This window comes from Neofelis nebulosa, chromosome 9 (assembly GCF_028018385.1).
Source record: "Neofelis nebulosa isolate mNeoNeb1 chromosome 9, mNeoNeb1.pri, whole genome shotgun sequence".
NCBI classification, from domain to species: Eukaryota; Metazoa; Chordata; class Mammalia; order Carnivora; family Felidae; genus Neofelis; species Neofelis nebulosa.
In genome coordinates this window covers 50420869-50447240 of record NC_080790.1, presented here as the reverse complement: position 1 = coordinate 50447240, position 26372 = coordinate 50420869, and the positions used below count along the sequence as shown (strand labels likewise).

Sequence of the window (26372 nt, the reverse complement as noted above, 5' to 3'; positions counted from 1 at the left end):
CTCCAGGCTCTGAGCTGTTGGCACAGAGCCGGACGTGGGGGTCGAACCCGCAAACTGCGAGATCATGACCTGTAGTTGGAGGTTTAACCTACTGAGCCACCCAGGTGCCTCAGTAGGTCAAAATATTTAAAAGCAAACAGTATGCATAGCCTCTCGCAAAAGACTGCCCCACCCACAAATTAACAAAGTCTGCTTTCTCTCTGATTTCAGAAATAGGGTAGGTTTTAGGAGGGTACCACTGGGCCCTAGGTGGAGACTTTCTTTCAACCCAAGCCTCTCCTAGTCTCCCGCCTTGGGGACAGACAGACTCTAAACCTGAGCAGGGTTGCTCTGGAATGTAGTATCTGGTAGATACTTACACTAAAAAATTTTATGTTGCTTCTCTGACCTTCAAATTTAACTTGGATGCCCTGTATTTTTGTTTGCTAAATCTGACATCCCTGATCCTGAGGTTTCCTTTCAGTGGTGATGTTGGGGTCTGCGTCCCAGGCGTGCCCACAGGAAGCAGTAGACAGACGTCGCACAACTGGTAGATCACATAAAGGTGTTTACCTGCCTCCCTCCAAAGAGGCTCTCATGGCCAAGGGGCAGCCTCTTCCCTGGGCCCCAGGGATACTTTCTAAGAAACCCACTGCATTGACTTTTCTATAGCAATCAGCAGGTACTTAGAAACCTAAGCTCTTCACCCAGGCCTTGTGGGCTGCTCCCAGGCTTCCTGCACGTCATGGTTCCTCTTCCTCCTTTTTCTAGCATCTGTGAGGTTCTTCTTGGGCTGGTGGATCCAGGCAGGCCCAGGTAAGTGCCCATCATTGCCTCACTCAGGTGTCCTTAGCCCACTACACGTTTTTGTTTGAGTGGCCAATCTGTTCCCTGTGGCCTCTTTCTGCCTTGACACCTATTTTCTGTCTTGCGGACTCTTGCTTCACTATAAATAATTAGATTGCTTTCCAAAAGTCGGATGCTCAAATTCATGTTTTATTGTGGTTTGAAGTGGCCAAATGACAGGTGGATGTGGGTCATGGCCTAGTCATGCCTCCATTAGGACAACCCTAAAGAATGGCAAGAAGAGGGAGGCATCAGCTCATACCCCCTCCCTGGCTTAGCAGATAAATAGTACAGTGTTGGCAATCCAGAATACTTCCCCAGGAACAGTGCCAGAGTGACCTCGAGTGACTCAGTCCGTTAGTGCAGGTGTTCCCAAGATCGCCTCTCCCGCTCCATGGGGCACGGCTGCGTCCTTTTTACCTCTGGCCCATTTATCTCCAAAGGCTTCTAACGCAGAGCTTCTCAATTTTGAGGGTGCCTAGGAACCACCTGGAAGTCTTGTTAGAGTGCAGACACTGAATGAGCAGCTCTGGGGCCTACTGAGAGTCTGCCCTCTTGACAAACTCATCGCACCGCTGCTGTAGGTCCACGGATCACACTTTGAGTGGCAAGCGTCTGAAGCTTTTCCTGATTGGCTGCAGGATGGCCCAGGCGCCTGGTCTTTTCAATTCCAGGGCTTTGGCGAAACCGCCAGGCCCAGGAGGTTGGAATCCAAGGCAATGTGATCCACGTCTGTGAGAAAGGCAACCGCAGGGAGAGGGCAAGGAGGTAAGCGGGAGTGAGAGCCGGGGAGCCGCGGGAAGCCTGAGAGAGGGGACAAGTTCTGGACAGTTTAGAGTGGAGGTGGCAGGCCCTAGGGCTGCTTGAATATGTAGGGAAGGAGGTGTTTGGAGAGCTGTCGTCTCCAGCTGGGGAGGCTGAGGAAGGTCTCCTGCTCCGTGCCAAGCCGGGTGCCTGGGCACCTACACATCATTGCCTCCATTCTCTTAGGTAATGCATAATATCCTTACTGATTATTGTATAAATTTTAACTTTGGTTGCCATGGCTATTTATAGTTAAAATATTGTAAGACCCTTTCCCTGTGAAGGGGGCAGAGGAATCAGGGGATGGGATGGCTTAGAAGGAGGAGACCATCTGAGCGTCTGCTACATACAAGGTCCGAGATGGGACATTGCCACAGTGTGGCTCATTTGATGCTCTGCAAAGGAACCTGCAAAGGAGCTAGCATAAGTCCCATTTTTACAGATGAGAAGGAGGCTGGGTGAGGGAAATCACCTTGCCCACAGTCACAAACCAGAACCTAGAGGAGTGGAAATGGAGCCCAGGCACCCGGAGGGAACATCTCAGTGTTTGGGGAAAGGGAAGGTTTTGTGTGTGTGGGTGGGGGGGTGGTGGTGGTGCACAATGGCCAAGTGGAATGATGGGGGCTCTGAGGCTTGGTCCCCTTGCACTGCACAGTTCCCGCAAATGGGGCTTGACCCTCACCCACAAAGGATATGGGGAAGGGGGAGCCTCGATAAGGAAAGGGGTGATCTCCAGTTCAGGTCTCAGGACAGCGAGCAGGCTCCTGTCCAGCAGAGATGGAATGGGAACAACATATGGAAACAAGATAATGGGACAAACAGGGTGATGATGAAGAAACCTTTTAGGGATGCTCAGCTCTTTTTAGGAAGCCTCTGCATCACTCTGGCTGGATTCTTAAGATTTGTAGCTCAGGAATTTCATGATTTTTATACTGCACATATTTTCTGTGGTCTCATTTCCCCAACTCTACATGGTTTTGTTTGTTTGTTTGTTTTTGTTTTTTACTAAGTCCTTTTAAAAAGGCTGACCTTGTTGGAGGATTTGATGTTTAAGTTTAACCAGGAGGTAGATAATAAGATCTTGGTCCAGCCAATTTCCCCCACCCCTGAACCTCAAGTCCCCATATATATGCTGCTTCTTGGGTCTCTGGGCATGTCCCACATGTGCCTCAAATGGACATGTCCTTGCTGACTTCATTCAGCCACCCGCTCTTCCTCTGGGCCCCTTGGTGCTACCATCCACCCTGTTGCTCTTCCAGAAACCTCCTCTGTGTGCCCTCATATAATTGATCCCTATCCTGTTGACGTGAGTCACTAAATCTGTTTCCAATACATCTCTGCATCCCCAGCCCACAACCCTAATGGAGACCACCATGATTTTTTTTCTCACCTGGGTTTCTGCAACAGCCTTCCAGCTGGTTTCTCTGCCTCCATGCTGAGACTCTAATACATCCCCCATACCGCAGCCAGCACTGAGCAAGATGTGGTCCCTGTCCACAGCACAGTAGATGGGACAAATCTACTAAATCTACTAATGATGTGATTGGCAGGTTCAGTCTTGAGAGACCATCAAAGGCTTCCTGGGGTGTCACCCGAGTTTAGCCAGGAAGGATGAGTGGGAGTGAAATGGCAAGAAGGCAGGAAATGCTTCTGCCGAAGCTGTGGTGTTTCAGAACTTTCCTTTAGCTGTCAGGCCCCTGGTGACACATATACCCCAAGTCCTTTCCTCTGCTGGATTCTGTCTCAATTTACAAATTAATGCCTACTGAGTTTACCCCACTGCCACTCATCCCTTCCACCAGGCTTCCCTCGGGTCAGATTTCTTCCACCCTGGTCTAAATTTCTGAATCTAGTTCTCTAGTGGGAGGAATGACAACGAATCGACTGGGAATTTCAAGTATATGTCCCCAGGAGGCAGAAGCCTCCATGCCTGCCCTCATGAAATGGACAGAACTGATCGCATTTACACCTACCTTAGAGACCCCACATCCCCGTCACATGCACACACTATTCCCTGTGTGTTAGTTATGAGTGCTCCTAACCAAGTACTTTTGCTTCTGCTTCCAGGCACATGGCATCATTGTACCTACTGCACTTCCCCAACCCCTCATGACTTGCTTTGGCCCGTGAAATGAATGCAGAAGTGACTTGTATTACTTCCGGATGAACACTTGGAGAATTAGTGCTTGATTTGCCCCGTCCTCGCTTCCTGCCTTCAGGGTCGAGGAGGCAGCATGTCCAGTTCCAGCTGCCTGCATCCCTGGGTGGCTGTGGGAAACAGAGCTCCTCTTGACCCACAATGGACACATTTCAGGATCGAGGAATAAACTTTTATGTCAAACCACTGTGATCTGGGGATTATTTGTTATTACATCAAAGCCAAACTGACCCTGACTGATACATCCCATCAAATCAAGGTCTGGGTCGGGGAGCACCGAGGTCTTTATCCCTGTTGGGTATTCAACAACCTGAGTCTCAGAGCCAAAGTTCCCACCCTTCTGCCCAGCCCCCTTAAGTTGGAAGATTTCCAGGTTATTTCATCTCTTTGCCATCATGATGAGGATCCATGCATTCTCCTTGCGAGTTATTTAGTCTATTTGATTCCACCTAAATTCAAAATGAAGTCACAGAAATAAAACGTGAAAGCATTTGCTGAGCTACTCAAAAACCTAGTCTAGATATCCTACACATGTCACACTGACCCATGCATGTCCAAAGCAATCCAGTAATGCATCTCCCTTTCCCCAAGAGCAAAATGCCAGCGTCTGCCCCATATCAGCCCTGGCACTGGTAGGCTAATTTCAGAGGCCCTCGATCGTAGGCCCAGTTCTGCCACTTAGTAGTGAATGACCTTGGACAAATTACCTCTCTGAGTCCCAGTTCTCTTATCTGTAAAATGGTGATAATAATAATAAAAGCTGTGTCACAGAAAGAAAAGGAAAGTAACATTTGCATTTGGCGTGTTAGCCACTCTGCCGACAGAACCATAATGTACGTGAAAGTGCTTTGAAAAGGGAAAGCTCTATGCAAACATTAGCTGATAATATTTTTAACCAATACATGACCAAAGAAGAAACACATCCCAAAGCAAATAAACTTCCTTTAATCTTCAAAACCAAGCCCAGGCGTGGATGGACGTGGCTGTGTATTTACAGTTCTGCAAAAGGTTCCGCAGTACGAAGCTGCTTCTTCAAGTAGGGCAAATTGCTTATTAGCTAAAGAGAAGGAGCAGGATCAAACATCTCAGAGGAGGTTAGTCACATGCGATCATTTACAGGTTCGGCAAACGACCAACAAGCAGCGTTGATTCCACCAAGTGACTTCCAGAAGAACTACGCGGGCACTTCCAACTCAACTTCCTGTGCTCGTTGCCCGCCCGCTCGTGCTGAATCGACCGCAGTTCCTCAGTGGAGCTGGAAGTCCTTATTTCCCAGCCCCACCTCCATCCCCAAAGGGAAACGCCCCCTGCCAACCTCGCAGTGCTGGCCGTCCACTGGGCTTGTTTCCTTCGCGACGGGATTTCCCTTTCTAACCCTTGGGGCAGCTGCAGCAGCCAGGTCCTGACCTCACCGGAGCAGTGGCCTAAAAAGGCTCAGTCTTCGGTCGCTGCGGGTGGGGCCCGCCACGCTGCTTAATAAAAAGAAGCCTCTCTCGCTCTACCTCCTCTAAGCGCCTCGGGCCTGATCCTGGCCGCCGCCTGGGCGCTGAACTTGCTTCTCAACCGCTTCTACTAGTCCAGTGCTTCCCAAACTTGAGCGTGCATCACCCCAAGGGCTTGTTACAACAGAGCGCCGGCCCCACCTCCAGAGTTTCTGCTAGAGTAGGTTTGGGGTGGGGCCCCAGAGCTTGCATTTCTAACAAGTTCCCAGGTGTTGGTGATACTGCATCTGGGGACCACAGTTAGCCAACCACTGCCTCTAGCTCAATGCTTCTGCCAGAGAGAGAGGCGCCCGCTGGGCACCTCCGCCACCGTCCCAGCTGCTCTCCCGCCCCGCGTGCTGTGTGAGGAAGGAACAACCCCGGCAGCACAGGGGGCTGCAGACCCGACACGGCAGGCTGGAAAAAACCAAACAAAACAAAAACCCTGGAAGCCTGTGGGTCTTCGGTGTCACCGGGATGTCATTGATCAGGTTCTACTGACCTCATTTCTTCATTCAGCACATATTGATTGAATGCTAAGTCTAGGGTTACGAAGGTGAAAAGACAAGGTCCCAGCCCTCCAGGAGCTCATAGTAACAGGGAGGGAAATGTGCAAACAATTACAATGCTGATAAGATAACTGTTGTAAGGGGGGGGGGGCATCAAACTTCTGTGGGGAGTAGGTGGAGCTCTGGAATCTGAGGAGCTGGGAAAAGTTTCATGGAAGAAATGGCATTTATGCCCAGACCTGCAGGATGGGTGGGAATTTGGCAGGTAGAAGGAGTAGCTGGAACCCTGGGGGTGGGGGTGGGAGGAGTGGGAAGGGGTTTCCCCAGGCACAGGGAATGAGCAAACAGAGACTGTCCAAGTGCAGGGTTCCAGAGGGAGAAGCAGTCCGGAAAATGACTGGCAGGTGTTGGGCTGGGCCTGGTTTCCCTCCCACCTCTCTGGCTGCTCCTTCTCAGTCTCTTTTGCTGATCCCCTGTCAACTGCTCTTCCTCATGAGCTGGTGTTCCCTGGGGCTCTGTCCTGCCTTTTCCTCCCACTTTCCCTGTCCACTACCGATGAGCTCCTCCACACCTGAGGCCTCACTTACACTCTACTCAGCAATGGGGTTCACGTGTGTGTGTGTTTCCAGCCCAGGCCTCACCCCCTCAGCTCCAAGTGGAGGCTCCAGGTATCTTTCCTCCCATACTCTGTATTGGTGAATGGCGCCAGCATTCATCCAGTTAACTAAGCCAGAGGACTTTGTGAAACAACCCTCTCAGGTAGCTTGTGAAGAGTTATTTGGCACAGTAAATTGCTCAGAATACAGAAAGATGCCAGGCTCAAATTCTGAGTCTGCCATTTTTTTAAGTTTATTTATTTTAAGAGAAAGAGAGAGAGGGAGAGAGGGAGGGGCAGAGAGAGAGGGGAGAGAGAATCCCAAGCAGGCTCCGTGCTGTCAGCGCAGGTCCCAACTCGGGGCTCGATCTGGGGAGCCGTGAGACAAAATCAAGAGTCGGATGCCCAACCAACTGAGCCACCCAGACACCCCCGGAATCTACCATTTACTGGCTGAGTGACCTTGGGCAAGTTACTTAATCTCTGTTTCTTTATCTGTAAAATGAGTTTAATGATAATACCTAGTTCACAAGGTTGTTCTATGGATGAAACAATAACAGTTGTCATTTATTATTCCCTATGAAGAAACAAAAAAACTAACTGATCACAAGTAGTGCTGTCCAGAAAGCCCTAGGCCAAGTACTTTACTTGGATTGTCTCAGAAATGGTGAGTACCTTGTCCAAGGTCACTCTGCTAGCAAATGGCACAGCCAGGTCTGGAACCCAGAATTCTCTGTCCCTAAGCCACCTTCTTCAACCCAATTGTCACACGGTCTGTCTGGAGATTGTATAACAAATGGGGAAATGCTCATGTTATAACGTTAGTGAAAAGAGGGCAGAAAATTGTGTAATCAGTGTGCATACAACTGTTATAAAATTTAAAAAAGGAAACCGATCTACAAATAGAAAAGGCTAGAAAGAATTATAGAGAATGGTTAAACGTGGTTGTATTTTGGTGATGTCTGTCTTCTAATTCTCTGTATTTTCTACATTTTCTTTAATATATATAGTTTTATTAAAACAAAATTACTTAAAACATTAAACATTCATTTACAGTGACAATTGCAAGTCCACAACCTGTTCTCATGTTTGATTGAAAATTACACTAAGTATCTCTTCTCAGTTCTAGACTTACTTCCCTGAACAGAAACTCTTTAGTCCTCTGTAACACGGGAGTAGGAAGTAGGTATTGCAACCATATTCCCCACCCACCCACAACTGACAACCTGGCCACTGGAGCAGACTGTCAAAATAGGGCCTGGGAGGAGGAGGGAAGTTCCAGGCAGAACCCCGGCTTCTCCTACCGCCTAGGGCTTTCTGGACAGAGCTACTTGAGATCAGTTACTTTTTTTGTTTCTTCTAAATAGCCGGCCGAATGCTCTTTTTCCAGTTCTGGCTGAGTTGTTAGCTTCAGCCGGGCAGGGATGCCTGCCAGGTACCTGGCTCTGTGAGCACCGCCCAAACTGGTCAGGCCAGTCCGCCCCATGGCTGTTTCTGCCAGAACTTGCCCGCGCGCGCGAGTGTGTGTGTGTGTGTGTGTGTGTGTGTGTGTGTATGTTAGAGACCCACCCTTCTCTCCAGCAACCCAGGTAGGTGGAAGGCAGCTGCGGGCACCAGCCTGGCAGTCAGGCCAGATGGGTGGAGCTGAATTAATCTAACCTGGAATTTCAACTTGGCCTGCACAACAGGTGAGGGGGAAAAAAAAAAGCAGCAGAGTGAACGGGCAGTTTGGCAACTTGGAAATATTCTTGTGCCTTGTCCCTTGTCCCCTGCCTGGAAAATAGCCCGGGGTGACTTCTCAAAGTGTCTGCACCGGGTAATGGGGCTTGGTTGCACCACGGCCCCCTTCATAGGCTCTCCGAGCCCCTCCTGAACGCTGTCCTCCTCCGTTACCCTCCGCGACGCGCCCGTTCCCCCTCCTCTGGGAGGCAGGGCGGGGGTATCGGATTAGTCTTTGTTTTCGACGCGAAAGAGCCGAGCGCGGCGCGGGGGAGGCTCGCGATGGCAGGGCCCTGGGGTCCGCCTGAGTACGGCGCTCGGCCGTGACCCCTGCGAGGGTGTCCCGTAGCCGGCCCACAGCCTCTGCCCCCGGGTACCCTTTCCTTGCCGGCCAGGCTGACTCGGTACGCAAACGCGCGACGTCCCCCATTGTCCTGCCTCGGAATGAGCGAGCGGCAGCAGGGAGAGGGGGGTCCGTCAGGCCCGGAGCTCAGGGCCCCCGGGGCCGTCCCAGACCTCTCGGGCCCGCAGGGAGCGGCAGGAAGTGGGGACACCGGGGCCGGCTCGGTCGAGGGCCTAGGCTAGGAGGTCCGCGTGCCCCACCCCGCGCGGCCCGCCTGGGCTGCAGAAGCGCGGGAGGGCGGGGGCCACTAGCCTGAAGGGGGCGGCAGGGTCCTGGGAGGGCCGACGCGGGGTTGGGGAGGTACTGCAGGTGCAAAGGCGCTGCGGCCGAGCCGGGCCCGGCCGCCACCCGCTCGCAGGCTGCTCGCTCCGTCCCCTCCCCCTCCGCGGGAACTCCCCCCTCGCGCAGCCCCCGGCCCGGTGGAGGGGGCTGCGGGGCCGGCGGGGCTCGGCGGGGCCGCACGTGCGCGCCCTCCCGGGCGGGGGAGTCCCCGGGCGAGCACGTGCCGCGGCGCGCGGGGGGCGGGGAGTCCCGCGGACGCCTTCATTGCTGCTGCTGCCGCCGCGGCCGCCGCTGCCTCTTCCTTCCTCCTGCGCCGTCCCCTCCTCGGCCCGGGCGGGGGGCTCCGCGCGCCCAGCTCGGCCCGGCCAGGCGCTCCGTCAGGCGGGCGCCCCAGGCGGCGGCGGCGGCGGCCGCGACGGTGGTGGCGGCGGCAGCGCGGGCCGGGAAACTTTGCCCCTTTGTGCGCTCCGCCCCGGAGGCGGCGGGCAGGTCGGTGCAGTCGGTGCCTTTCCGGCTCCGGGGTGGGGGAGGGGAGGCGTGGGGGGCCCGGCCCGGGGGGGGGGGGGTGGGGGAATGGGGGAGGGGACGGCCCGGGGGCCGGCCGGGGGGGCCGCTACTTTGTTGCGGGGGACGGGGCGGGGGTGCTACGGGTCACAGTGTAGCGGAGCCGGGCGGGGGCGGCGGGGCGGGGCGGGGGCTGCGGAGCCGCCAGAGCCGAGCGGCCGAGGCCCCAGAACAAAGGAGCCCGAGCGGCGGCGCGCGCGCGGCCCGGCCCGAGCTGGAGCGCGCCCCCCTCCCCGCGCCCCCTCGTCGGAGCGGGCCGCACTCCCCAGTCTGGCCGGCGGGCGGGGGGCGCGGCGGGGCGGCCGGCGCGGGCTACCCCGGGCGCGCCCCTGTCCAGGCCGCTTCCGTGCCGGGGGCGCTCGGGCAGCCCCGCCGAGTGAAGCTCTCAGCAAACTTTATTTTGAAAGCTCTGCTCCCTTGGGGAGGCCCTAGCGACCTCCAGTGAGGGGTGTGTGTGGGAATTTTGGTGCAACTCTCCCAAGCCCGTGGGGGTGGGGCAGAGGACAACTTTATTAGACATCTCACCTTGACCACCCCTTTAAATTCGTTGAGCAGGTTCCCTCAGCACACCATCAGGCGCTAGGCCTCCTCCCCCAGGCAGGGAGCGGGTGCTGGTGCGCCCTGCCAGAGGTTCTGGCAGGACTTCATTTGAGCAAGCCCTTTCTCTTCCCCCATTTTCTCTCCTTCCAGAAGCAGGAAGAGGTAACATGTGAAAGTTGTCCCTGAGCCTCAAGTGATGCGCTTCCTCTTTCTGTCTCTCTTTTAGGCAGCGCTGCCTTCTCCATCATCCTGACCCCAGAGGACAATTACCAGGAGGAGAAACTCCTCACCCTGCCCAGCCCCCACCACACACTCACCTGCTCACCTCATGCCTGGGTCCAGGGTGGGTGAGGGTGAAGAACCCACCCAGTCAAGATGATCCCTTCTCTGGGGACCGCTGCTGGTGTCCTGCCCCAGATCCTGGGCCCCAGCAGTTGGGAGAGTGGCCCCCAGCTGAGCCCTATCAGACTGCTGCAGAGGAGGTGAAGAGGGGTTGAGAAGAGGCGCCCATCCTGGAGTCTGGAGCTACTTGCCTTCACCCGCGTATACTCTTGACTGTTTTAGGAAAGAAGGACCTGGTGGTGGCCTTTGCAGGCAGGCAGGAAGCTGGACCGTGGCTTTACTCTGGCACCTATGCCCCTACCTCTGGCAGCGTCATGAGCCAGTTTCAGGTGCCCCTGGCAGTCCAACCGGACCTGCCAGGTCTTTATGACTTCCCTCAGGGCCAGGTGATGGTAGGGGGTTTCCAGGGACCTGGGCTCCCCATGGCCGGGAGTGAACCCCAACTCCGAGGGGGTGGAGATGGGCGAAAGAAACGAAAACGGTGTGGTACTTGTGAGCCGTGCCGGCGGCTGGAAAACTGCGGGGCTTGCACCAGCTGCACCAACCGCCGCACGCACCAGATCTGCAAACTGCGCAAGTGTGAGGTGCTGAAGAAAAAAGTGGGGCTTCTCAAGGAGGTAAGCTGGCCCTTGTTTGGCTACCCTGCCCTTGCTGTGAGGGTGCTGTCCTCACAGGGTCTTGCTGAAGACGGTTAAGCCCAGTCTACCATTCTGATCCTTTTGGCCTAACTTTCACTGGGGCCGTGTGTGGGAGCTGTCTTGCTGACAGTTTGTAAGAGAGTAACCACGGAGCGGGGGTCTCCAGCTAGCACGCTCCTCTCTGATGTTTGCATTTGATGGAGGACATACCCAGCCTTATTTCTAGAAGTTGTGTGTGTGTGTGTGTGTGTGTGTGTGTGTGTGTCCTACTTGAAACCTCAGATGTATTTCAAGGTCACACCAATGCTTGGGTGGCATGGGAGTGATGGTGTCAGGTAAGGGGTGGATTTGGAAAGAAAGATTTGGAGTGACAGGGTGCTTTTGTGCTGCCCTGATGAATGGGATGTTTTGTTTTTCCTAAACCTTTTCTCGAGTACCACCGTTTTTTTCAGAAAGCAGGAGAGCCTATTAGAACTTGAAATTTAATGACAACCCATGATTTGGGTTTCCCTACTGGACTGAGGACTTCTTGGGGTCCAAGACTTTTCTTTATCTCTGTGTTCTCAGGACCTGGCTCAGTTCCTTGATGTGTAGTCGGCACTCAGATACTAATTGAATGAATGAATGATGTGCTTTTGAGACACTGTCCAGCCCGGGGAAGAGTACTGCCTTCATTTGGAATAGGGGGACGGAGGGAGGAAAGGAGGAGTGGGGACGAAATGAAAGGGGGAAGCAGAGAGGTAGTGACCCTGCACTGGCCATCGTTCCCTTCTATTCTGGTGGCTGGCTGCCAGCACGAGGTTGGTGGCAGCCTCCATAGCGCAGAGTTGGCAGAAGTAGGGCCGAGCGAAGTTGAGCAGCTCGGGAGAGCGGTGTAGCGGCTTGAGGTCGCTCCAGGCAGCGGAACTGGCGCTGGACAGAGCCGGAGGCCTGCGCTGTCTGTGGGGCTCCTGTGCTCCGCCACTGATTTGTCCAAGGGCTCAGACAACTCAGGCCCCCTCTCCGGGGTTGTCTTCTCCCCGGGGAAATGGAGGGGTTGTGCTTGATGGCCTTTGAAGCCCTTTCCAGCTGGGCTGGGAGCCACCGCGCTTCTGAGGGCTAGGGCACCTGTGGCTTCGATGGGCTGGCGGCTGGCGCTCAGGATTTCCCTGTCCGCTGAGCGCCCAGCTGTGCCGTGAGCTTGGTGGGGCTGTGGTCCTGGGGCTGGGAAGAGAGCTCCAAGTGTTGGGGGCAGGGAAGTGGGTGTTGCTGGGATGTCTTCTGCCCCTTTTCACTTTCTCTTGTCCACTCCCTGTGGAAGCTGCATATAGCGGCCCAGGACCACAGACTCTGTGCTCTGTTTCCCTGGTCTCTGATGAAAGCAGACATCTGGATCACATGTGCAGCTCCCCCTCACCCCCCCCCCCCCCAGCTGGGAAACAGTGTCCGGTCCCTGTATGTTGCTGGTGTTGTGGGGAGTTGGCATCCTGCTGGCCCAGGGCCCTGTGGGTCACTTCTGAAAGGGAGCAGGGGAAGAGCAGGGGTAGACTTCACTCCTGGGCATGAGATCTGGTGTTTTGGAGTAAGGAAGAGTTGTTCGGTCTACTTTTAAAGCTTGGTTCCTCTGCTTGCTTCCTTGAGGCGTCCATCCCATCTTGCCACCCTCTTTGTTTCACTCCACTCTTCCCGTGATCAAACCCGAGGAGTAGGGGGGCTGAGCTTTCTGAACTGGGTGTTCCTGGAACTAGAGGACATGGTGAACTGTGTTTAAGATTTTCTTATGGCACTGATGCGCACATCTGAGTGAAAGGGGCAGGGAGTGAGGCCAGTGTCCTGTCATCCTCCTGCATAAGCTGCTGACCTGGGCTGCTTGGTGATCATGGTTAAGATACAGGGATCTGGGTTGGCTGAGGCTTAGACACAGCCCTGCTGAGAGATCCATATCCATGTAGAGCTCGTCGGTGATGGCTGCCCATCTCAGCCACCAGGGTCTGTGGCTGGTGGCCCGTGGTGTCCCAAGACAGAAGGACTACACACTGGTGTATAGACCAGTGCTGGCCCGCAACAAAGTTCTTTGGTTTCTAGAGAAACCGTGGAAAGGGGACAATGAGGTGAACTTTTTTCTTAAAACTATGTTTGACTAGTTTTAAGGATAGGGCCTTTCTAACTGATGCTCAAAATGCAGTATCTTTTACAATTCGAAGGTGTTGGTAGAAAGTAAATCTATTTTTTTTTTTTAAATCTTTACTTGGTAAAATATAAAATGGTAACTAGTGTCTACATCCACAACTTTTTTTATTGGTCCATGAAAGCCAAAAGCAGGGGAACCACTGTCCAGGCTACACTGCATTTAATGAATGTATCTCTGGCGTAGTCGCGGAGCCAAGAAACGCCCCGAGAGGCTCTGCCTGAGTGAGTCCAAGAGAACCAGCCCCAGGGGTACTGCTGGGACCTTAACCATTAGATCAGAGCAGCCATGTCACCATGTCACAGGAGAGTCCCAGGATTGGGGAGGTTGGGAAAAGGGGAGACATGTTACTGGCATCAGAGTGGGTTTTTTTTTTTCCCCCCGGCTCAGGTATAGGACTTGAGAATTTGGCCCCGATTCTTCAGGTGGGACAAGACACAGCATCCAGGAGTCTCCTGGGAACCAGTCCATCTCCTTGCATCCCTGCTCCCTGGCATTTCCTCTTCTAGGCACCTTTTCCCTCCAGCCTGTCTCCACCTCCCCCTGCTTTTTTGAGCTGACAACTGCTTTGTGTCATTCTGTAAGGGGGAACGTTATCTTGGGTTTCTCTGCTCCTCACTCTTTTTTGCAGCGTGTGTGTGAAGGGGGGGTGCTGTGGAGCCCCTTCACTCAGAAAAGAAGTTCAGCATTTTAAGACTAGAAACAGTTCCCAGGGAAGGGCCCTCCCACCAGAACCAGGTGACTGCTTCTCTGGGACCAAAAGTGAGGTAAACACCTTCAAGTGGTTTATTCCTGTACCGTGGTCTTCCTTTCTAGTGGCAGGAAGAATTTAGATCCTAGGCTGATGTCTGAGACTGTTAGACTTCACATTCTTTTCACCTGAGTGGTGGCTTGTAGCACAAAGAAGATGTCTAATTAGAAGATAGGACGTGGTGGGTATGGAGACAAAGTAGGCCTCAGACCCCAAAGTAAGCCCTGTGCTGCTTACTGTCTTGAGTGTTGGTTTCTCATTTGTCAGATGGGGTAACTTTTCTCTGCAGGGTTGTTGTGAGGATTAATGGAGATTAAAATATGCATAGTGTCTGGCACATAGTAGGTAATCAAAAGGCAGTGACAACACATTCCTAGAACATCTAGGGAAGATGGCTGGGAATTAGCCTCAACTCTGCGGGGGTGGAGACGGGTGAAGAAACAGAAACAGTGTGGTACCTTCACGCATAAATGATTGTGCATTCATCTCTAAGTCGTAATTGTAAAGATATAATACAAATTAGGTGTTTATCTCAAGACATCTACTAGCTTGCTTATAAAAGAACCATGGGGCCAGGCAGAAGGAGGGAAGAATTGGCCAGCCTCTCTGCTGAGGAAGGAGGTTAGACACCCAGGAGCAAGGAGCTGCTGTGGTCTTGGGCCTTCTTGGGCCTGACTGAGAAATTGCTCATGGGTGAGCACCTGATAGGAAGGGTAGGAGAATAACTATGGAAAAAGCAAACAAACCCTGTTTGGAAAAACATGTGTGGAAGGTTGGAAGCATGACTGAGAACATTGTGGGTGAAAAATGAAGAGAAATGGGAATATATATAGTGTGAAAACACCATCTAGCTCTCAGCCAAGTGGATTTAGTGGCTGAAACAGCTCTCTATTGCCGTTTTGAGACAAGATACTTCAAAATTGGGGATCTCTCAACAATACCAGAGTATCTACCGATTCTTGCCTTTCCTGTCGGTAGTCCAATGTTCCTGAAGACAGAGGCTGTGGGGAGGGATGCTTTCAGGCTGGCACCAGTTCCCACCAGCAAAAGGGAGAAGTAATTGGTAAGATAGAAGTGATGAAATTCTTTAGAGAAAGGAACCCCATCTTCCCCCTTTGTGAAGCCAGAGTGAAGACTGGGCAAGGAGCGGCATTTACCACAGACTTCAGAAATCATCTTTCAAATGCAAAGAGTTTTTAACCCCAGGCCCATAGACTAAAAGGGAAGTTAGCTGGAAGGATGGGATTGCTCTTTAAAAAGGAAATGCTGACAGAACAGTCCTGAATGGTGCCCCAAGGAGGAAGGTGATGGGACTCTGGGAGAACTGAGCCATCTGTGTGGCTACATGGGCTGCTGTTGTGTGAGCGCAGATGGTGGGAGACCATGCTCCTTATGTGGAAAGGGGGTGTGTGTCACGGAAGGCAGATTGAGGAGTGGCCTGACCCCTTAAGAGGAGTGTCAGGAAGTACAGTGGCCAGAATGTGCTGAGGCTGGTGGAAAATACTCAAGACAATAAACGTCTTTTATATATTCCCGGCGAGCATGAGAAGGAAGTGTAGGCTTACAACTTCGGGTACATAGCTGGTGACAGAGAGCAGCCACTGGGCCCCTGTCGTGTTGGGAGGAGTGAGCTGGGGAAAGACCGCAGCGTGTGTGGTTAGGAAAGGAGGGCCAGCCAGCTGCCTTAACCTGAGTCTGAGCCATTCACTCCCTGCCGAACACCTTCACATATGCTCACAGAATGCCAATTTTTATGCAGTTATGATGGTTGAAAGAGGACTAAAAGATCAGAGACAGGCAAAAAGTCCAATTTTTCAAAGAGATTTTGGAAACAATAAACGCATAAGCTTGACGTTAATTTTGGACAGCTCTAGAGCAGATTATTAGAAAGATGGTTTGGGAGACTAGAAAGGCAAGTGATGAGCCTTGGGAGGTGGGGGTGTCCCTTTGGCTTTCTATAAAGCAGTTCAGCCAAATTAATAAATCTGGATTTCTGCAAATAAATGATGGTATCTCCTGCAGCTTCTTGGACAGATCAGAGGGTCGGTTTTTGATTTAAAGTCATCCTGAAGAGAGGGCACTGGGGTAACTGCGCGTTCAATCTTTTTATCAACCACGTGGATCAGGGATTCAACATTGTGATCCCCTGGGTCCCACTCCCAGGGATTGATTTAACTGGTCTGTGGTGAACCCAGTTGGGCTGGGGCACCCCAGGTGTATCTGGTGTTTAGTTAGAGTGGAAATTCTCTGATGCAGTTGAGAGACTGAGGTTATGGGCACCGACCTGGGCTCTTCTGCAGAGTGCTTGCCTGAGTCTTAGAGTATGTGAACGACCATACATCCTCCTTTGCTGATCAGTGGACCAGCAGCATGGACATTGCCTGGGAGCTTGTTAGAAATGCAGAGTCTTGGGCCCTATCTAGGACCTCCTGAATCAGAATCTGTACTTTTACCAGATTCCCAGGTGATTTGTATGTCCATGAGAGTTTGAGGAGCTGATCTGCAGCGCCTCTGTGACTGGGAGAAGGGGATGGAGTTGGAGAAGGGGCAGAAGTCAGTCTTGATGAACAGGTAGAGAACTCCAGTTGCCAACAAGAATAAGGAAGATGACTAATCCATTTCTTTACCTGCAGGCCAGGGAGACAAGATCCTCTTGAGATTTACTTCAGGTTTATTCTTGTTCTTCTGGTGCCCATTATTTTGTAGTCTAGTGAGTTATCAATAAAACCCTTTAAGTTTGTGTGTGTGTGTGTGTGTGTGTGTTTAGAATAGTCAGGAAAGGGCTCTCAGAAGATGTTTGCTGCTAAGCAGCCTGACTCAGAATCTTGGAGCCCATGAGAGAGTAGTAGTTGGTGGTGGTTGTGAAGAGGAGACGTGTGTTTATAGAACCTTGGGTCTTATGGGAGGGTCTGGAGACTTATGGAGGAGAAGGCATGTGTACCATCTTCAGAAGATGTAGGTAGGGAGTAGTAGGTGTGTCAGATAGATAGGTGGGTGGGGTGGTGTGCTTATGGTGGCAGTGCAGGTATTAAGTTGAATGGTAGAACAAGGGGTTAAGGAGATTGGGGCAGTCTAGAGCAATGGGCTCCAACCAAACTTGATGGAATGTAATCAGGGTAAATCTAGGGTATTGTGCTTGTTTAAAAAGAGAAAACGCACAAGCAAGGAACCCTGGTTTCCTAGCAAGTAAGAAGAGCTGAAACTCTAAAAGAGATGTTGACAGCCTATCTCGATCTGTCAGAGTGGCCACATGCAGGATGACTGAAGGAAATGGCTCTGCCGCTTGGAAATGAGGAATGCTAAGGTAAGTCTTATGTGAAAGAGGGAGTGAATTTCTATGTGTAGAGGGGTGTGCAGAACTTTTGGAAGTGCGTGGAAGTTATAAGCAGGGATATTGAACCTATGTTAGAAAAAAAAGAATCGTCTAGGGGCGCCTTGCTGGCTCAGTCGTTGGAACATATGACTCTTGATCACGGGGTCATGAGTTCAAGCCCTACTTTGGGCATAGAACTTAATTGGAAAAAAAAAAAAGAGATAAAAGACAAAAGAATCATGTAACATTTACAGCTATTCCAGAAGTGGAGAGCCAGGCCTGAGAGAGGAGTGCATTTCCTGTACCTGTACCTGTACACGTCTGGGTAGAGGCTGGGTATTGACTGGCAGGGGTTTTATGAGGACTTTCTGTATCAGGTGGGACTTCTATGTTTGGTGTCTCTTGCTAAGACCGTAGAGTGTAACATCAGGTCTGTTTTTGTATTCCTTAGACAACTACATTGCAGAAGAAACACCTCTCTTAGGCCGTAAAAGTTTTTGGTCAAGATCTAGACAATCGCAGACCTAATCGCAGACCTAGGTTGGAATAGAGTGTGAACTTTCTGAAACTTTCTGCCAATTGGTATGTGACTGTAGAGGGGTGTGTTTCTTCAGGGGAGAGGGTCAGTGATTTTGTGCAGATTCTCAGTAGTATTCATGGCCTCCCCAAATTTAAGAAATATGCCCTACCTGAGCTGTCCAGTATAGTATTCATTAGCCATGTGTGGCTGTTTAAATTTTAATAAAAATGAAATAACATTAAATTCAGTAACTCAGTTGCACTAGCTACTTTTCAGTGGCTAGTGTCTTGGGTATGGGACAGCACAAGATATATTTCCATTACTATGAGAAGTTCTATTGAACATGGAGTTTCCCTGTGATCTCTGAGCCCTCACTGAAATCTGTATCTGGGTTGGGGAAATCGTGGTTTCTGTTGTCTGCTCTCAGAAGGATATTTTGGATTGGGATCCCTGTCCCCACCCTAAGGTAAGTGGTGAAGGGTGTGGAAATGAATAGTGCTTTTCCTGGCTTCTAACACGCTGAAGCTCATTGCTTCTCCTTGAGGGCATGGGCCATGTTTTATTTACCTGCCATGGGGAAAGAATAACAATAGAAATGTGGTGGGGCTCCCCCATCAAAGGCTGTCTCTGAAGCTCCCTAGGGAGAAGTGGTCTCTAACGCCCACAGTCTTGACCAGCGGCCTTGGTGGACCTTGTCCATGTTTACATGTAGCCCTGAGCCTGTTGTCTCCTCTCAGCGTTGAGCCTCTCATTCTGGAGAAGGCAGTGTGGGGACCAGGCGAGTTGGAAGACCACATCAGGGGTCTCAGGAGTTGTCACTACTTCCACGCCCTCCTTCCCATCACTTCTTTGCAGCTCCCTTGTGGGTTGAGGGCAGATGCTCAGGAAGAGAGGTGTTAGAAAGGAAAGGCACCTCTTCATCTTCCTTGAGCTGTGCTGCAGCTCAGCTGGCTGTTCCAGGGAGAGGCGTTCAGGGCTGCTGTGTGGGCCTCTACCTGAGTGTGGCCGTGCAGGGCGGAGGCTGCTGGCACACCTGGAGTGGACACACCCCTCTGTGGCCTTGTCTCCTGTCATTTGCATAAGAAATCTGATAACCCAAGTTTGTATTGGTCTTTGAGGGAGGGAGAAAAGAAAGCGAGCAGGCAGCTCATTGTAGGGTGACTGGCTGGCCTTCCGGTGACCCCAGGTCTGGGGGTTGCCTGCTTGCTTCAGGTTGCACAAGATCTTCCTGCACTGCTGGCTCTGACCTGTACAAGAGCCAAGTGCAGTATGCCCTACCTCCCCACACCCGTCAGGGAGTCCGTGGACAGAGTAGTGTACCTATCACTGCTGGTCGGGCAGCAATTCTGGATTTTCCACATGGAAGGGAAATTCTAGTGGGCAGAGTCATTTGGGGGTATGTGCCAGACTGCACTGTGCCCCATAGGCCCCCACCCCTCCTCATTACTGCCAGAGGAAGCCTCAGGAAGGGTGTGGAGGTACCGGGTCAAAAACGAATACTGAGGCACTGGACTAGATTCTGTTCCACTTCTGAGCCATTCGTGCGGGAAGGACCCTGAGCGGCTTGCTCTTGACTTCTCTTTTTATTGATTGCTCTGCTCTTCAAGGGTAAGGATTCATGCCCCAGTAAGGAGTGGGGTGTTGGGAAGAGCTAAGTGCTAGGACAAGGAGGAGAGGCACCTTCCCAGAATGTTTCCTTGGTCCCGGGCCTCACAGCGTCCCCAGTGCGAGGGGGAGGGCAATTCCTCTCTCTGGCATCGGCCACAGTTTTCAGTGGTGGGGGGATGGGCAGGACGTCCTCTGCTTTGACTTGTAGACCTGCGAGCTGCCTTCCCAGCCTGATTCAGAGAATTGCCTGGGACTGGCTGTGCGCAAGGCACGCGCGCGCCTGGAGCCTCAGCTGCGGGTAAAGAGGAGGTAGCGCTTACTCCGTCCTTAATGAGCTCACAGTCTGGGGAGGGAGACAAGCATGGAAACAAATAATTACAGTACGGTGTGTCAGGGCTATAAGAGAGGGACGCCTCCAAGGCAGAGATGAGCCTTACTTACCTTTGGGCTCAGTGGGGAGGGGAAGGGACAGATTCTGAGAGTTTCAGTGTAGCGATATGTGAAGGACAAGGGGCTTCCAGGAGGAAGGGAGAAAGGGAGCATTGTCCCTGAGCTTGAGGTGTGTAGAGATGCTTCTTGAATGCTCATGGCTGGTGGCAGGGTGTGGAAGGCTGCGGACAGACAGCAAGGGGCCACCTGAGGGTGTTCCCAGGTCCTCCGGGTGAAAGGTAAGACGCGCTTTGTGTTAATTCCTCTTGGAAGTCTTCCACGGGCGCTATCCACAGGTTTCTAAACCACTCGGCATTCCTGTCCCACCTCTCAACCACCTCTTAAGGTCCGTGTTGTTTGCCTGGATCCTGGAACATTTGGTGGCCCAAGGCTGTTGTATTTGGGGTGGGGGAACCCAGATGCGGCTCGTAGACTGCAAGACTTTCTCACAAGCATCTAGGAGGGCGGGCAGGGTGTGGGCAGAGCTACAGCTGCTACCTGTTAGCTGGGGTGGGGGAGGGGGCAGGTGCATTCTGTTTGTTAGTATGGAAACTTGTGGTGGGGCTGTTGGCTGTTCTGATAGTATTCCCTCGGACATTGCTGGGTGCATGGGTTCAGTTTGTTTCGCTGCATCTCCAGAAGCACCTTTTCTCCTCCTCTCCTTCTCCTCCGCACACTGCACACTCCATCTCCTCCTCCTCTTCCTTGTGATTGCTGTTGACACAGACTTCCGCTGCCAAAGCTAATTGTGAGGCCTGATCAGTGAATGAAGGCAAAGGCAGTTCCCATGACAACCGCAAAGAGTTTCAAATATAGGGGATGATGTGTGTGATGGGCTGCAATTACTTGGGTGGAAATTGATGCGTGGACACCGGGGACTTCAAACATAGGCTCTGAAGGTGGAGGGGGTATTGGGTTTCTTTGGCAGGATCCTTTGTGTGATGGAGAGGGAAGGAAACGAGGGTGTGACTCCCCCACAGTTGACTCCAGGTGCCTTCAGTGTGCGCAAAACCCCTCAGGGGCTTGGGGAAGTCACGACTCCAACCATTCTGGTTGAGGAGGCAGGACACCCAGAGGGAGAAATATCGGTAGCAAGTGTCAAATGAGAAACATTAGAAGTGCTGTCAGCTGGCAGAGGACTGGGGTAACCCTAGAAGGCTTCCTGGAGGAAGTGGGTCTTGAACTGAGCTTTAAAGGAAAGCTTTGTGGGGAATGACCTCATTCAGGACACAGCTATGCCAGAGAAGTCTGTCTACCTCCTGCCAACTCTAGAAGAGGTAAGTTGATACGAAAATCATAGAACTACACAGAGCAGCCCCAACTGTATTACTGCAAGTGAAGGGGTGGCAAGAGCCCTGCTCAGTCATTCTCTCACTGTGTGACCTTAGGCAAGGTGCTTGGCCATCCTGTAAACTGATTTTTCTTATCTTTAGAATGGGCATGAATAACTCCTGTTTCCCTGGTTTGTTTTGAGGATTAAGTAAGAGATGATACATCATGTTCCAAGTATGGGGCCCTACAATGAGGTTGATGTTTGTTTGACGTTCCTGTACAGGCTCCTGAATCTATGTCTGGATGTGTCCCCATTCCCTAGTCTTTGTATATCAGTGTGGTTTCCGGCCTGTGGGTATCCGTGTTCCTGAGATTCTCAGTATTGGGTAATTTGTGTGTTCTGAGAGTGAGTGAATCCATCTGCCTCTCCCCAGTGGGGAGGGCTGTAGCCCCATTCCTTTTGCTGGGAGTATAGTGGGACTGGGGTCATGATAGAAAGTGGGGAGGAACCCTCAGTCCCCAGGGGTCCCAAGTACCTCTGGGTTAGTCCCTGAGAAGACCAAAATGTAGAAAGGCTAATAGAGATGGGAGATAGTTGATTGTATTGTGGGGGTATGGCGCGTGTCTCTGCTGGGAGCATGCACCTTTGTGACTCCTTGGAGCCCTGGCATTCCAGTGTGGGACAGAGATGGGATGGGAGCAGGTGGACTGCCTCTGGGACTCTGGGCTATTCTAGAGTATCTGCAGGCTGCTGGGGGGTGGGCCAGGACCTGTGGGTGGGGTAGGACTGAGTTAGCAGTGGGGTGGGAGTGGGGGTCAAGCAGTCCAAATGGCTCTTGCAGGCTGGTGAGGAAGATATGTGCTGGCTGAGACTCAGCTGTAGTTTAGTTCTAGCAGGTCCTGCCCTCCCATGAGAGCAGGTGTCCCTCTGATACTTGGGGACCTCAAAGGGAAGGTCAACCAGGAGAGTGGCATCTCCATTTCAGTGCCCAACCCCCTGTCTCTCCTCCCTCCTTGCCTAGAAAGTCAGCTCAGCACATTCCAGCTCTGTGCAAAGCCTAGTAAAGTGGGGAAGACAGGGCCCCCGCCCACGTGGGGAAGACCGCCGTGTAAATAAATAACTGCACTTGGTTGTGACTGGTGCTGGAGGAAAGGCTGTGCACTGTGCTGTGAGGCCCCTGGAGGAATGGGGCATACTCACAGAAGCTAGATGAACTGGGAAAGCCTCAGAGGGAGATGACAGTTGGATGAAGCCTTGCACCAGGCCGGGGGGCGGGGGGGGGTGGAGAAGGGGAGGGGAACTGAGTCAAGGAGCAGCTTCAAGAAGTCTCTGAGGCATGAAAAACATTACAATTCTCAGACCCATAGTTTGAAGGGAAGTGGTTAGGTTCAAATGACCCTATCCCTTTTTGCATTTCCCCAGGATTGGCAGAGAGAGGGATTAAAGAACTGGATTGAGAAAAGCATAGATTGGAATTCTAGCTCACTGCCCACCAGCTGTGTGTTGATGGGCAAGTAACTTAACATCTCTAAGTCTGCTTCTCTGTTAAAGATGAGGTTGTGTGTGGAATAAGTCCAATGAGATGCTCCTACAGCGTAATTGGCACAGGGCCTGGGACGTAGCAGGGGCTTGATAAACTGTGGCAGCCGCAGCAGCAACAGTATTAATTGTTACTGTCCAAGCAGTGTTAGTCACTCTTATTCAGCAGCAGACTGTGTATGGTGTGGGTGGGCGGGCCAGGGGTTCTGGGGACCAGAATAAAGGAAGGACTTCACTTGACTTGGCCAAGGTAAGAGCTAGGGGATGCAGAAGCCGTTTTCCATCTTGAGCCATGGCTCAGGACACTGCTCCTTGCCTTTACCTTGTTACCTGCCCTGGGGAGGAGCCCATGAGGGCTGCCCTTTATCCCCAGGGGTGAGGCCCCAGTGCAGTGCCTCTTTGGAGTCTCCTCACCAGAGGCCAGCTTTGCTCTCTCTCCCAAGGCAGCTCATCCCATTCTGAGTATCTCCTTGGGGCCCCGTGGAGGGCGCAGCAGTTGGGCATCTATGGTGGATAGCAGAACACATCACTGAAACAGGGGCTTTCACAGATCCTAACTAGTCCTACCAGTCACTTCTCCTCTGTGACCTCAGCTTCTTCATCTGTAAGATTCTCAAGAAGTAGCAGCTGCATTTCTTCATAGAATCCTCCTGGCCACACATGAGTTAGCTACTGTTTGTAGTTCCATTTTACAGAAGAGCAAAGTGAGGCTAAGACAGGTAAAGTAACACCACCAAGGTGCTGCAGCTAGGTCGTGATGGAGCTGTGAACCAAACCAGATGTGTGAGCACCAGAGTCTGTGGCAGTCCCCTTCCCAGGAGGTGGAAACTTTGGGGTGTTCAGCTACAGGGAGGAGATAGGGTGAAGCAGGGTGTGCTCAGGGATACCCAGGAAATTAAATCCAGGAGTGGTTTGTAAGACTTTGCTCTCCCCATTCTGTTCTCCTGCTGCCCTTTTAGTCTCCAGGGTGTTGTAGGCTTCAAAGGCTCAGAGTCCAGGAACTGGAGGCCAGAGTTTTTTGGGTCTGGGTCACCTCCCCTCCTCAGCCTTTTCTGGGGATAGAAAGTCCTGAGGTCTGGGGAGGCTCTGGGGCCTGGAGGGCCACCTTCATCCATGACCTTTCTGAGAGAGGAGGAAACATCCTAGTGGTGGTAGTGGTGGAGGAGGCTGTCTGGATGGGGTGGGGTATGTTCAGGCATGAGGGATGAGTGATGTAGGGTGAGCTGTGGGTGTTGGTGTGTATGGGGAGGGCAAGGCTGACTCCATGAGTCTGAGCCACAGGCAGTGTGGGTGGGCTTCAAGAAGTCTATTTTCTGAGGTGGGCGCTAGAGGGAGGGAGGAGGAGGACTGTTTAAGGGTTAAGAGTCTGGTCTTTAGAGCCAGATGAACCTGGCTTGGAGTCCCAACCCTGCTGTGTTCTAGCTATTGTCACCTTGGGTAAGTTCCTTTACTTGCCTTGCCTTGTTTCCTCATCTGCAAAAATGGGGTAAAGGTTCATAGTGCCAAGGCTTTCTTCTTCTTCTTGGAAGATTGCAGAGACTGTCACTCCTCCGGCTCTCTTCTCCTAGCACCTGGCACCGGCCTGGCTGCCGCCGGGATCAGGCAGTGTGCTAGTAGTGTTCCTGGGCTGAGAGAGTGGCTGGAGGGGGAATCCCACCAGTGCGCCCCAGCTCGACCTCAGGCGCAGTCTGTTATCTCTGACCCCGGAGATGCAGGAGACGCCCTGGGTATTACCTTCAGGGTCCCCTACTCGGGAGGAAGTGGGGTGCCCCGGGATCCCCGGCAGGCCTGGGAGCGGCGGCGGCAGGCCTGGGCTGCAGCCAGCGCAGCTCCGCGGCACCCTTGGCGGCGCCCCCGCCTCCCGGCTGGGCAGGTCCAGCCCCCGGCGGCCCTGCCCCCGCCCGTCGGGCCACGGGGATTGGCTGGCGAGCGCGCCGCCCCCTCCACACAAGCCTCGCCGGCGGCGGGGAGGGGAGCCAAGCCGGCAGCTGGCCGCCGCCTCCTCTGCAGTGCCTCCCTCCGTGTGCTCCGGCGGGGATAATGGGAGGCCCGCCGGCCGATGCACCAGAGGAGGCCGGCCGAGGTAGAGCGGGCAGGGCGGGGAGGGACGAGGCCAGACAGGACGCAGGAGGAGGGGCAGTGCCCTCCTGGATCTCTGGAGGGTGGAAAGAGGAGAAATGAAAACAAAAACACAGGAAGGCGAATGAGCAGATCCACCGAGAGTCTGGGCGGCAGCTGGAGGCAGGAAGATGGTCCCTGCTATCCTTTCTTTCCGAGGCCCCCTCCCTCCCATTCTCTTCCTTCCCCTGCAGTGGTGCTGGGGGTGTGCAGCAGAAGGACTTTGCTTCTTTGCTGGTGTCAGCCGGGCTCATCAGTCTCTCTGGCTTCTTTTGCAGGTGGAAATAAAGGCTGGTGAAGGAGCCGGGCCGTGGGGACAAGGGGCTGCTGTCAAGGTACCTTGTGTGTGTGCGTGCGCGCGCACGCGTGCGTGTGTGTGTGTGTGTGTGTGTGTGTGTGTGTGTGTGTGGTGGGGGTGAAGTGTTTGACTGGATTGGATAAAAATAAAGGGTCTCCTCTGGTGATCCCTTAATCTCCCACTGTGTGTGTAGCAGCAGCTGAGGGGGAGGGGTGGCGGGGGTGTGGGCGACCAATGAATTCTCAGGCCTGTGTGGGTTTTGTTTGGATTCTTTTTGCTTTCTCAGCTGGATGGTTTGGGTGCAGTTGGGATTGGGTTTGTTGAACTGTTTTTTTTTTTTTTTTTTTTTTTTTTTTTAAGACATGCAACCCACTCCCCACCCTGGCCTCTGGAAATCTCTCGAGAATGTCCCTGGCGCTGCTGGGTTGGTTAGCATCCAACCTGCAGAAATCCCGGGGGGGGGGGTTCAGGGGGAGGGGGGATTGTGCTTCTGTGTCTGAAGCTGATAGGGTGTCATTAGTCATGCTGCTGTCACCATGGAGATGGCTGGAGATGAGAGGAGGTGGTGGGGGTGAGGATATTTTGGGTAGGGTGGGGGCTGATGCAATATCATGACTGGGAATCCGGCGGGCGGCTGTTACTCTGTGCAGATTGGTGTCTGGGGGACTGGGAAGGGAATGTTACCAGGTGCGTGGGAAGCAGAGAAGGGGGCATTGAGCTTCTCCATGTGATCGCCTGAGGGCCAGGACTCGGTATTTGGGGCAGGGCAGAATCTGGTGGGGGTATCAGCCATTACTAGGGAATACAGATGTTCCTCTCAGATTGGCAAGGACCAGGATCAGTAGGTTTCCCTGGGCTTTGCCCCTCTTTTCAGGGCCAGGGACCCGCTGAGTGTTTGGGATTACTCAGCAGTATCCTCTGCTGGCCCAGGGTGGAGAAAACTGAGCAGGAGGCAGTTTCATGTGGCTGCCTCTCAAGTCCAAGCAGAGAGGCTGGGGAAGGAGTGCTGGGCAGGGGCAGTATGGAGGGGACTTCTCCTGGGAGGGAGGGATCCTGTCCCTGCCCCTGGCTCAGCTCTTCTTTCCCCTTTGGCCCATGGAGCCTATGGGGAGCTGGGGGAATCAGGTTGCTTGGGTAGCAGGTAGGCGAGCTGCTGTAGTCCCTGGACGCTTTTAGACTTTGGTCCCTGGAAATCCTCCTCCCACTTCCTGGGAAAGCTGTGGGAAGCTCTGTGGAGGTGCTGGAAGTGGCACCCTGCCGCCTTACTGCCTGGGTGGGGACGCTGGCAGGGAGGGGCTCTGCTTCCCCACGTGGGATGGGGGCTCCTGGGTGAGGCTGCCGGGTGGATCAGGAGCCAGGGTGGTTCCCTGGACTCCTCCCAAGGAACTTGAGGCAACGAAGTGCTTAGGGGAGGGCATAAATTTTGCTTCTGAAACCTGTTCTGGGGGAAGAAGAAGAGCCAGGTGGCATTAGCTCCCCTGGGGAGCTGGGCACGG

The 26372-nt window shown here is 53.0% G+C and overlaps 1 protein-coding gene and 1 long non-coding RNA gene across 7 annotated transcripts in view; both read left to right on the top strand.

Annotated features, from left to right (window-relative positions):
- The first annotated feature begins 801 nt into the window (after window positions 1-801).
- On the top strand, window positions 802-3974 carry LOC131484900 (uncharacterized). Its single transcript, XR_009248492.1, has 2 exons — window positions 802-1593; window positions 3697-3974. It is a non-coding gene; the product is annotated as an uncharacterized LOC131484900 (long non-coding RNA).
- Window positions 3975-7937: 3963 nt separating this feature from the next.
- TET3 (tet methylcytosine dioxygenase 3) overlaps window positions 7938-26372 on the top strand; it is a 106748-nt gene continuing 88313 nt past the window's right edge. The window contains exons 1-3 of one of the 6 annotated variants that reach the window (XM_058683663.1): window positions 7938-8060; window positions 10107-10839; window positions 24857-24913. In XM_058683663.1, coding sequence (XP_058539646.1) covers window positions 10537-10839; window positions 24857-24913 — 360 coding nt within the window. In that variant the 5' untranslated portion in view covers window positions 7938-8060; window positions 10107-10536. Of the gene's footprint in view, window positions 8061-8383; window positions 8496-9043; window positions 9266-9679; window positions 9789-10106; window positions 10840-24416; window positions 24544-24856; window positions 24914-26372 lie in introns of those variants that run through there. The other 5 variants (XM_058683664.1, XM_058683662.1, XM_058683665.1 and 2 more) reach the window with 5 other exon arrangements.